The sequence below is a fragment of the Coregonus clupeaformis genome, chromosome 29 (genome assembly GCF_020615455.1).
Source record: "Coregonus clupeaformis isolate EN_2021a chromosome 29, ASM2061545v1, whole genome shotgun sequence".
NCBI classification, from domain to species: Eukaryota; Metazoa; Chordata; class Actinopteri; order Salmoniformes; family Salmonidae; genus Coregonus; species Coregonus clupeaformis.
Window position 1 is genome coordinate 20,439,389 of NC_059220.1, and position 11,819 is coordinate 20,451,207.

At 44.2% G+C, this 11,819-nt stretch overlaps 1 protein-coding gene across 4 annotated transcripts; it reads left to right on the forward strand.

Moving 5' to 3' along the window:
- The first annotated feature begins 323 nt into the window (after nucleotides 1–323).
- On the forward strand, nucleotides 324–10,689 carry supt3h (SPT3 homolog, SAGA and STAGA complex component). Of its 4 annotated transcripts, none has more exons than XM_041854972.1 (13): nucleotides 324–429; nucleotides 627–693; nucleotides 1,207–1,301; nucleotides 1,797–1,881; nucleotides 4,181–4,267; nucleotides 4,555–4,648; nucleotides 5,979–6,115; nucleotides 6,242–6,317; nucleotides 6,393–6,505; nucleotides 9,535–9,639; nucleotides 9,785–9,910; nucleotides 9,988–10,080; nucleotides 10,217–10,689. In XM_041854972.1, the coding sequence occupies exons 3-13, from the start codon at nucleotides 1,210–1,212 to the stop codon at nucleotides 10,256–10,258; spliced, it is 1,050 nt and encodes a 349-aa protein (XP_041710906.1). In that variant the 5' UTR covers nucleotides 324–429; nucleotides 627–693; nucleotides 1,207–1,209; the 3' UTR covers nucleotides 10,259–10,689. The 4 variants fall into 4 exon arrangements, with proteins under 4 accessions (XP_041710906.1, XP_041710905.1, XP_041710904.1 ...); XM_041854971.1 differs by having other exon boundaries at nucleotides 627–683; XM_041854970.1 differs by lacking the exon at nucleotides 627–693 and having other exon boundaries at nucleotides 325–429.
- The last annotated feature ends 1,130 nt before the right edge of the window (nucleotides 10,690–11,819 follow it).

Below are 11,819 nucleotides of genomic sequence, written 5' to 3' on the forward strand. Positions count from 1 at the left end.
GCCGACAAGTAAAGATCCCTCTGAAGTAACATCTGTTAAAGAACAGTTCTGACCCAGCTATGGCTACATTCAACAGGCTAGTAAATAGCATTGTTGGGAGCATATAGTGTGCGACTTTTTTTCTTTTTATGCATACAGCATTGTATTGTTTACATATTTAAGTATTGTAAAAAAAAAAGATATAAAAAAAAGGGTTAAACAGCACACACACGAGTCAGGCAGGACTTCGCACAGCCTCCATAAAACAGGCCAAACTAGTTCGTCAGCTGCTGTCCACCAGGTGGCGCAACAAGCCCGTGACGGGATCAACTTTGCTGACGTCTTTCACTGTGCGACAAAACGACAAGCAGTTTATCCAAATGCAGCAGTGGTTTGTAAAGAAACCAGTGACGAGGGACAAATAATCTTCTACAAAATCGTTGAATCACGGTAAAATTGGATTATTCTAACACCTTCTAAAGACATTCGACTAGCCTACTTTACTATTTGCCCCCTAACTTCAATCTGACTGGTTCTGGCAGGGTTATGGGAGAAAGTGACAGACCTGTTTACTAGCTGGAGAATGGGAGTGTGTGTGCCTGCATGTGTGCGTGCGCTATACATCCCCTCTCTCTGTCTGTCTACAGCCACAGGTTTGAATACAGGAACGACTGTCCCACAGGATTCGCTCATGCAAACACTGAGTGAGTGAAGGTAGGGAGGGAGAGGAAGGCAGTGGTTAAGAGTTCAGCCAAGCAGCGAACAAAAACACTCAAATCCATATTGTGACAATAGCAACAGCTGATTTGCCTGAGCTCAATTCTGGTTGAGTGACTCCATCCTGTTCTTTTGTTTACAACAGACCACAATGTGTGTGCGTGTTTGTGTGCGTTTAACCACTGTGTGTGTTTGTAGACAGTGTGTGTTTGTGTATAGCTGTTTTTCTGTGCTACCAAAAACATGTTTGTGTAACTGTGGTGTGTGTTTAGGCTACTAGTTCATAGAGAAACAGACTTGAAATATGACTGAGTCAACACACCCAACAACTTCAGTTTTGTTAATAAACCGTATGTATGTGCCGATATACATTTATTTTATAGAGCTGACATGTTTCCCTATGCAATTACTATGTAATAACAATCATATCTGTTCTACACAGTAGCCTATATTTCTAACATAAATCGTTGTAATGTTGTCTTCCTGAACACGACCCTGGTGTGTGTGTAGGTGATGAGCAGCAGTCCCATGGCAGGCTCTTCCAGCTCAGCGAGGGACCGCCCACCCACACGGACCAGCTTCATCCCCGAAATACAGAGCATGATGTAACTACACACACTGAGTCAGATTGCCCCAAAAACACACACACACAGGCAGACAGATAGATCCACTTACCCCAGTAGAGGTTGTGTTGACTCGGGCTGAAAAGGCTGTTGGACGCCATGACAACAGTGTATCACAGAGTAACCAGCTAGCTTCAGCAGTAGGTTGACCGTAGTGACGAAGGGTTGTTGTGTGGTCGGGTCCTGGTCTGCCACACAGAGACGGTCTGCGTTGTGGTTCTGTGGTCCTAGAGCGGTCTGTGTGATGGCGTTCGGACCACAGCGTGGTCACCATACTCCCTTGCTCCACCCTCATTGGACGAACCACATTCATCTGACTATGACATCACTGCCGTCACACTCTCACAGATTCTCAGGTGTTCAACCCAACCTTTGCATAGAGATACACCACATCCCTCAACCTCACCTACTAGAACAGAGCCTGCATCCTGTGTGTGTGTGTGTTTCTAACCCGTCTCGTGTGTGTGCATGTTCTAGGTTTGCTCTGGGAGATGCTCGCAGACCCCTACATGAGACTGCTGCTCTGGTGGAGGACATTGTACATACCCAACTCATCAACCTGGTAACACACACACACATTTTTAGTCCCTGTTCTCTCTCTGATACTGACAAACCTTTTCAGCTACTAAACACTAACTCCTCTCTTCTCTTTATTTAATTAAATTTTTATTTAACCAGGTAAGCCAGTTGAGAACAAGTTCTCATTTACAACTGCAACCTGGCCAAGATAAAGCAAAGCAGTGCGATAAAAACAACAACACAGAGTTACATATGGGATAAACAAAACGTACAGTCAATAACACAATAGAAAATCTATATACAGTGTGTGCAAATGTAGTAAGTTATGGAGGTAAGGCAATAAATAGGCCATAGTGCAAAATAATTACAATTTAGTATTAACACTGGAGAGAGAGATGTGCAAAAGATGATGTGCAAATAGAGATACTGGGGTGCAAATGAGCAAAATAAATAACAATGTAAATAACAATATGGGGATGAGGTAGTTGGGTGGGCTAATTTCAGAATGGCTGTGTACAGGTGCAGTGATCGGTAAGCTGCTCTGACACCTGATGCTTAAAGTTAGTGAGGGAGGTAAGAGTCTCCAGCTTCAGAGATTTTTGCAGTTCGTTCCAGTCATTGGCAGCAGAGAACTGGAAGGAATGGCGGCCAAAGGAGGTGTTGGCTTTGGGGATGACCAGTGAGATATACCTGCTGGAGCGCATACTACGGGTGGGTGTTGCTATGGTGACCAATGAGCTAAGATAAGGCGGGGATTTGCCTAGCAGTGATTTATAGATGACCTGGAGGCAGTGGGTTTGGCAACGAATATGTAGTGAGAGCCAGCCAACGAGAGCGTACAGGTCACAATGGTGGTTAGTATATGGGGCTTTGGTGACAAAACGGATGGCACTGTGATAGACTACATCCAATTTGCTGAGTAGAGTGTTGGAGGCTATTTTGTAAATGACATCGCCTAAGTCAAGGAACGGTAGGATAGTCAGTTTTACGAGGGCATGTTTGGCAGCATGAGTGAAGGAGGCTTTGTTGCGAAATAGGAAGCCGACTCTGGATTTAACTTTGGATTGGAGATGCTTAATGTGAGTCTGGAAGGAGAGTTTACGGTCTAACCAGACACCTAGGTATTTGTAGTTGTCCACATATTCTAAGTCAGACCCGCCGAGAGTAGTGATTCTAGTCGGGCGGGCGGGTGCAAGCAGTGTTCGATTGAAGAGCATGCATTTAGTTTTACTAGCGTTTAAGAGCAGTTGGAGGCTATGGAAGGAGTGTTGTATGGCATTGAAGCTTGTTTGGAGGTTTAACACAGTGTCCAATGAAGGGCCAGATGTATACAAAATGGTGTCGTCTGCGTAGAGGTGGATCTGAGAGTCACCAGCAGCAAGAGCGACATCATTGATATACACAGAGAATAGAGTCGGCCCGCGAATTGAACCCTGTGGCACCCCCATAGAGACTGCCAGAGGTCCAGACAACAGGCCCTCCGATTTGACACATTGAACTCTATCTGAGAAGTAGTTGGTGAACCAGGCGAGGCAGTCATTTGAGAAACCAAGGCTATTTAGTCAGCCAATAAGAATGCAGTGATTGACAGTCGAAAGCCTTGGCCAGGTCCATGAAGACGGCTGCACAGTACTATCTTTTATCGATCGCGGATTTAATATTGTTTAGGACCTTGAGCGTGGCTGAGGTGCACCCATGACCAGCTCGGAAACCGGATTGCATAGCGGAGAAGGTACGGTGGGATTCGAAATGGTCGGTGATCTGTTTGTTAACTTGGCTTTCAAAAACTTTCGAAAGGCAGGGCAGGATGGATATAGGTCTGTAACAGTTTGAATCTAGAGTGTCACCCCCTTTGAAGAGGGGGATGACCGCGGCAGCTTTCCAATCTCTGGGGATCTCAGACGATATGAAAGAGAGGTAGAACAGGCTAGTAATAGGGGTTGCGACAATTTCGGCGGCTAATTTTAGAAGGAGAAGAGGGGGGCATGGGCAAGTTGCAGCGGAGGGTGCAGAGCTGTTATTCTCCATGGACTTTACAGTGTCCCAAAAAATTTTTGGAGTTAGTGCTACAGGATGCACATTTGTGTTTGAAAAAGCTAGCCTTTGCTTTCCTAACTGATTGTGTATATTGGTTCCTGATTTCCCTGAAAAGTTGCTTATCGCGGGGGCTGTTCGATGCTAATGCAGTACGCCACAGGATGTTTTTGTGCTGGTCAAGTCTGGGGTCAACCAGGGGCTATATCTGTTCTTAGTTCTGCATTTTTTGAATGGGGCATGCTTATTTAAGATGGAGAGGAAAGCAATTTTAAAGAACATATGTGTGTGTGTGTGTGTGTGTGTAGCTACAGCAGGCGTGTGAGGGGGCGGTGCTTAGGGGGTCAAGGGTCATCTCAGCTGAGGACATCCTGTTCCTCATGAGGAGAGACAAGGTACACCAGCTATATACACACGCACACCATACACAGACACACCATACACTCACACTATTTTCTGCCTGCAATACCTGTAAAGTACAGATTTCAGCTGACTGGCGTTAACTAGAAAACTGGAGGCCTGTAGTATTACTTTAGACTACATCATATTCTCCACTCTCTCTCTCTCCCATCACTTTCTCTTCCCCTTCACTCTCTCTCTCTCCCATCACTTTCTCTTCCCCTTCACTCTCTCTCTCTCCCATCACTTTCTCTTCCCCTTCACTCTCTCTCTCCCCCTACAGAAGAAGGTGAGGAGGTTGTTAAGGTATCTACAGTTCAGAGACTACAAGTCTAAAGTGCTGAAAACCATCGAAGATGAGGAACCACTGGAGTCAGGTACTTGACACAGTACATGTCTGCTTGCCTGAGACCTGAAGAGTCAGGGGTTAAAGCAAAACAAATCCCATGACTGAAACTTAAGTCGATCTCCGATTGTCTGGGGCCAAGTTATCCTCCCCTTTCATGTAAAAAAAGTCATGACCATCATGTTTTTAAGGAAAGAGGATCATTTTGTATATGTATTAAACTGCGCATTTGACCAATTCCAGTCCCCTTGCTTAGAGGGTCCGGGGTCCTCCCTGGGATAATTTTTATGTAGAAGGACTGAGAAGCTTAGTTCTGGTAACTTTTTAAAAGGATAAAATGATGCTGACACCATCTAAAATATGATTTCCACCTCCAGAGATTGGCATAGTTGCTATAAAATATACATAGGATGAAGCATGGGGTTGGTCCATCTGCATTTACCCCATTGGACACAACATCCTGATTGTTGTTATTCATTATTATTATTATTTTATTATAAATATATCAATAATTATTAGTTATTATTTACTCTAAAAAGTAGTTTTTGTTTGTTTCTGTTACAAAGTATGTCATTGCCCTTTTAAGAGCTCTGTTGCGCAACTGCGCGTAAATCATGCTTGAAACTCCGGTTGTAAAACTGCATCTGTAAAACAATGGCACAAGCACAATTGAAGGAGTAGAGAAATAAACCTGGTAGAAATGTAGAACTGGGATCCCCCTATTTTTTATTAAACAAAGGCCAAAACTGCTTTCAAAAGTTTTCCTGCGATTGCATTAAGAATGGTTGTGCATTTACTGCTTGTCGGAATACGTTTCCCTTGAATGCGCCTCGAGATGAATATTTTTCTGTCATAGAACACACAACAATAAGCCGACTAGGTAAATAGGTAAACTATTCTTCTGTGGGGTTGTCTGATTTTGTTTTAATAACAACATTAAATGGCAAAAATAGTAACACTGGAAAGTTCCTTCCTGAGTGATAAAGTATGGGCATTGAATGACTTTGCTACAGTAGGCTGGCTACACAACTCTATAGACTATTTAATTCCCTTCATCTGAACATCGGAGTGTCATCAACAATCATGCATGTCAGTTCAGTGTAACAGAGAAAATAACATATTTGGGAATATATTTCGTAGAACAGACTCCAAACCACCCCATAATCCCCCAGAGATTTTGATCTAAAAAACGACCTCTTCAGAATCCATATGTTGGAAATCCGTCGCAGTGACTGAGAACTTTAACCCTGCCTGAAGACTTGTTAGCTTCCAGTACTCCCAGAGAGTGCCTAGACTTTTGCTTAGAGGGCTAACATGGTCACCTTTCTCTCTCACTCACACACACACACATACACTGCTAGACAGGTGGGTTGTTGCCGGGAGTAACAAGCGCCAGCGGCTGGCAGGGGACTTCTTGTCCTGGGTGGACCAGACAGGAGAGTTCCTGTCCCTATCTGACAACCAGGAAGTAGATGACATCAAACTGGAACGACTGGAGGTCAGAATACACAAACAGACACACATACACAGTGTGTTAAAGTGGTGTCTGGGTAGCAGCTCCCCTCAGTTATTATAAACTCCTCTCTCCACACTCTCTCTCTCTCATTACCCCTCCTCTCTGTAGAGGTTGGAAAGACAGACCAGGGGGATGGATAGTGCTCAGTACAGTGAGTTCTGTGAGAGTCGGCAGCTCAGCTTTGGTGAGTAACACTTCTTCTCCCAACATTTAACCCCTAACCCAGTCTCTAATAGGTGTTATGTGTGTGTGTGTGTAGCTAAGAAGGCGTCTAAGTTCCGTGACTGGCTGGACTGCAGCAGTCTGGAGGTGAAGCCCAACACTGTCGCCATGGAGATCCTGTCCTACCTGGCTTATGAGACCACCGCTCAGGTGTGTGTGGGTGTCTACCAGACTACTGTTAGTTAAAGAACTAAAAGCCTCCCACAATAAAAAAATACTGCAGACTTTACTATAGTATTCACTGTATTGTTTTTGCCGACATGACTGTAGTATGCTATATTATTTACTGTAGTGTTTTTACAGACATGACTGAAGTATATACTATAGTTTTCACTGTAGTGTTTCTTTTGCGGACATGACTGTAGTATACTATAGTATTCACTGTAGTGTTTCTGCAGACTTTACTGAAGTATTCACTATAGTGTTTTTGCAGACAAAAAATCAATTTAATCAATTTTGAATTTGGGCTGTAACACAACAAAATGTGGAATAAGTCAAGGGGTATGAATACTTTCTGAAGGCACTTGTGAAGTGGGTAAAACGGTATGAAACATTATTAGTGACCAGTGTTCAATGACTATGTACAGTACATAGAGCAGCAGTCCCTAAGGTGCAGGGTAGAGTACCGGGCGGTAGCCGGCTAGTAACAGTGACTAAGTTCAGGGCAGGGTACTGAGCGGAGGCCGGCTAGTGGTGACTATTTAACAGTCTGATGGCCTGGAGATAGAAGCAGTTTTTCAGTCTCTCGGTCCCAGCTTTGATGCACCTGTACTGTCTCCGGCTTCTAGATGGTAGCAGGGTGAACAGGCCGTGGTTCAGGTGGCTGAGGTTCTTGATAATCTTCTTGGCCTTCCTGTGACACCGGGTGCTGTAGATGTCCTGGAGGGGAGGCAGTGTGCCTCCGGTGATGCTTTGGGCTGACCCCACCACCCTCTGGAGAGCCCTGCGGTTGAGGACAGTGCAATTGCCGTACCAGGCGGTGATACAGCCCGAGAGAATGCTCTCAATGGTGCATCTGTAGAAGTTTGTGAGGGTCTTAGGGGCCAAACCGAATTTCTTCAGCTTCTTGTGATTGAAGAGGCTGTATTGCACCTTCTTCACCACACTGTCTGTGTGGATAGACCATTTCAGGTTGTCTCACCATCTACACTGCGGCCCCGTCTAAGAGGATGGGGGTGGGGTGCTCTCTCTGCCGTCTCCTGAAGTCCACGATCAGCTCCTTCATTTTGTTGAATTTGAGGGAGAGTTATTTTCCTGGCACCACTCAGCCAGGGACCTCACCACCTCCCTGTATGCTGTCTCGTCGTTGTTGGTAATCAGGCCTACCATTGTTGTGTCATCAGAACTTGATGATTGAGTTGTATAGGGAGTGAACAGGGAGTACAGGAGGGGGCTGAGCATGCACCGTTGTGGGTCCCCCGTGTTGAGGATCAGCATAGCGGAGGTGTTGTTGCCCCTTCACCACCTGGGGTCGGCCCGCCAGGAAGTCCAGGACCCAGTTGAACAGGGCGGGGTTCAGACCCAAGGCCCCAAGCTTAGAGATTAACCTGAGGGGACTATGGTGTTGAAGGCTGAGCTGTAGTCGATGAACAGCATTTTTACATGGGTATTCCTCTTGTCCAGATAGGATAGGGCAGTGCGATGGCGATTGCGTCATCCGTGGATCTGTTGGGGCGGTATGCAAATTGTAGTGGGTCTAGGGTTTCGGGTAAGGTGGAGGTGACATGATCCTTAACTAGCCTCTCAAAGCACTTCATGATGACAGAAGTGAGTGCTATGGGGCGATAGTCATTTTGTTCAGTTCCCTTCACATTCTTGGGTACAGGAACAATGATGGACATCTTGTAGCAAGTGCGAACAGCAGACTGGGATAGGGAGAGATTGAATATGTCCATAAACACTCCAGCCAGCTGGTCTGCACATGCCCTAAGGACGTGGTTTGGGATGCCGTCTGGGCTGGCAGCCTTCCGAGGTTTAACGCTTAAATGTCTTACTCACGTCGGCCACGGAGAACGATAGCTCACAGTCCTTGTGAGCGGCGGAGGCCCGCCTCGGCGGCTCTGTGTTTTCCTCGAAGCAGGCGAAGAAAGTGTTTAGCTTGTCCGGAAGCGAGGCGTCGGTGTCCGCGATGTGGCTGGCTTTCCCTTTATAATCTGTGACTGTCTGGAGTCCCACAGTGCCTTCAGAAAGTATTCACACCCCTTGACTTTTTCCACATTTTGTTGTCACTGGCCAACACACAATATCTCATAATGTCAAAGTGGATGTTTTTATACATGTTTTTATACATTTTTACACATTAATTAAAACATGAAAATCTGAAATGTCTTGAATCAATAAGTATTCAACCCCTTTGTTAAGGCAAACCTAAGTAATGGCTATTTGGACTATATGCATTGACCCTCATTTTTACGCTGCTGCTACTCGCTGTTTATTATCTATGCATAGTCACTTTACCCCTACCTACATGTACATATTACCTCAATTACCTCGACTAACCCGTACCCCCGCACATTGACTCGGTACCGGTACCCCCTGTATATTGCCTCATTATTGTTATTTTATTGTGTAACTTTTTTTACTTTAGTTTATTTACCCCCTGAATATAGCCTCGTTATTGTATTGTGTTACTTTTTTGACTTTAGTTTATTTAGCAATAATTGTGTTACTCTGCATTGTTGGTTAAGGGCCTGTAAGTAAGTATTTCACGGTAAGGTATACACCTGTTGTATTTGGCGCATGTGACAAATACAATTGTATTTGATACTACAGTGTGTAGTAAAGTATTCTACAGTATAATGCAAAATATTAAAGTAACCACTGCACACGAGCGAAGGATACTACAATGTGTAATATAGAATTCTCCAGTATACTACACAATTCTATAGTAAGCACTACACAATCAAGGGATACTACAATGTATAGTATTGTACAGTATACTAGAACACTCTAAAGTAAGTACTACACATGATCAAGGGATAGTAGTGTGTAGTATAGTTTTCTCCAGTATACTACAAGTCTATAGTAAGCACTACACGATCGACGGATTCTACAGTATACTACAGAATTCTATAGTAGGTACTATAGTGTTCTATAGTAAACTGTAGTATTTTTTTATGTGGGTTGTATTGTTGCTCTGTTTGGATTACAAGATTCACTCCCTTGTTCTCTCTCTCTAGCTGGTAGATCTGTCTCTGTTAGTGAAACAGGATATGACTCCAAAGACAGACCCCTTCAGCCATGCTGTGTCTGCCAGCTTCATACACTACCACAGCAATACAGAGGTAAGTTAACACACACACTCCTCTGTTAGCCATCTAACAGGAGTAGCAGCTAGCTAACTTGCTATTCCTACTGGCCGCTCATTTAAAACATGTTCTCTCCACCCACCCTCCCGCTCCCTTCCCCACCTCTCTGACTCTCTCTCAGGTAAAGAGAGATCCAGAATCTCCAGAGACCACGCCCCCCTCCACTCCTTGCTCATCCCACTCCTCTAAGCCCTCGAATGGAGGCTTGGGATTGGACAGTAAGAACAGGCAAAGGAAACGCAAGAAGGTCTGTTAAGATAGTTTTTTTGTGTTGCACAGCTTGTGTGTGTGTGTATACCATGTGTTAAAGTGTGTGTGTTTCAGAGCTCAGCAGTGAGTGGTGTGGAGCCTCCCAGTGGAGCCATTCAGCCCTGCCACATCAGAGAGGCCATCAGACGCTACAGTTACAGACACACGGTACACTCATCTCACTTCCATTCCTCTCTCTCCTCCCCCCCCTCCTATATGTACTCTAGGACTGTCCTCTCACAAAACAACTGGTTGGAAGAAATCAATATAACACAATAAACACTGTCCCACTTTCCTCTTCCAGAGTGCTAATAGGGGGAATGGGATGGCGTTCCTGGCCTGCTAAAAACAGAAGAATGAGAAGAGTGGTTCGACAGGCTGTTGTTTTTTTATGACTTGAGATTGATTTACCATAAAGACACAGGCAGTTATCTATTTATGTTGAAGCCCAGACAACTTCCTGTCATGACATGGTGTGATGTCACTTAGTCTGTGTTTACACAGGCAGCCCAATTCTGATATTTTTTCCACTAATTTGTCTCTTGACCAATCATATCAGATCCTTTCACATCAGATCTTTTTCAGAGCTGATCTGGTTGGTCAAAAGACCAATTAGTGAGAAAAAAATTCTGAATTGGGCTGCCTTTGTAAACGCAGCCTTAGTGTCTCTGGTTCATTTTTTTTGTTCACATTCACTCACATTGATTATACGTAATTGGTTTCTATCATCATTGATATATAAAAAGTTGGTGTCTTCAATAAAGCTATTTGATTAGACTAACTGACTCAGTTATTCAACACTAACCACGTTTCCATCCAGTTTATCTGAGTAAAGTCATACTGAATTAAAAAAAATAATCATGACAGCTGTGATGGAAATAGGAAGTTCAGGTACAATTTTATAAATGCTGACATAATTTGTTCGTTCGACATGGTGGGATCTTTTTGTGTAGGTAAAATGATTTATGCGAGATATGGTGGTGGCAAAAATGTATATAAAAACCATATCGGAGTAAACTTGGGAGTCACGTGATGATAGGGTGTGGTCCTCCCACTAAGACTCGGGAAAGCATGCAGTTTATTAGGCTACAGATGAAATAAGTTATGAACTTCACAGGGTGGTGAAAGTGCAGTGATCTTGATGCTCCTTTCCAATAAATATCTAGGGTCTTATTGTGGTGACATGATGATCGATGCCTGACTGCCGCTTCACAAAAAAATATTCTCGCTCTTATCCATAATAATCTCATCATGTAGACTAGCCTACCCGTACTGTATCTGCCAGCTGTTGGCTAAAGTCCACGTGCCATGACCAGAGTAGGCACATTTGCTATTTAACGCAAGTTTGTGACAAAACTATCAGAAGAGTTGAAAATGCAATGGAAACATTCTTATATAACCTTTATTTAACTAGGCAAGTCAGTTAAGGACACATGCTTATTTACAATGACTGCCTACTCCGGCCAACGCTGGGCCAATTGTGCGCCGCCCTATGGGACTCCCAATCACGGCTGGATTGTGATACAGCCTGGAGTTGAACCAGGGTCTGTAGTGACGCCTCTAGCACTGAGATGCAGTGTCTTAGAACGCTGCCCCACTCAGGAGCCCAAATTGAACTTTAGCTTTTTATTCCGTACATGAAAACTTAAACGTAAAAGTACATTGTGTGCACTATTTCATCACGCACTGGTTTTTATCCCCAACAAGTCCATTTGGAGGAAACACACCACTGGTGGGGAAATATGCATATTTTAACAGTACACCAAGAGGTTCAGACCATGTTTTCAACACCTTGCTAACAGTCATGGATAAGAGTAAACACAGTCACTCAGGAATTTTAGGGAACATCAATCCGTAAGCACGGGACAGACAAACACCACATTCAGCAAACAGGTCTTAGAGAAATC

Excerpts from the sequence above, each read along its gene's own strand:
- supt3h (XM_041854972.1), top strand. The coding sequence starts at position 1,210 with ATGAGCAGCAGTCCCATGGCAGGCTCTTCCAGCTCAGCGAGGGACCGC. Across the intron at positions 6,506-9,534 it reads CTTATGAGACCACCGCTCAG|CTGGTAGATCTGTCTCTGTT; the intron begins GTGTGTGTGGGT and ends CTCTCTCTCTAG. Across the intron at positions 9,911-9,987 it reads GGCAAAGGAAACGCAAGAAG|AGCTCAGCAGTGAGTGGTGT; the intron begins GTCTGTTAAGAT and ends TGTGTGTTTCAG.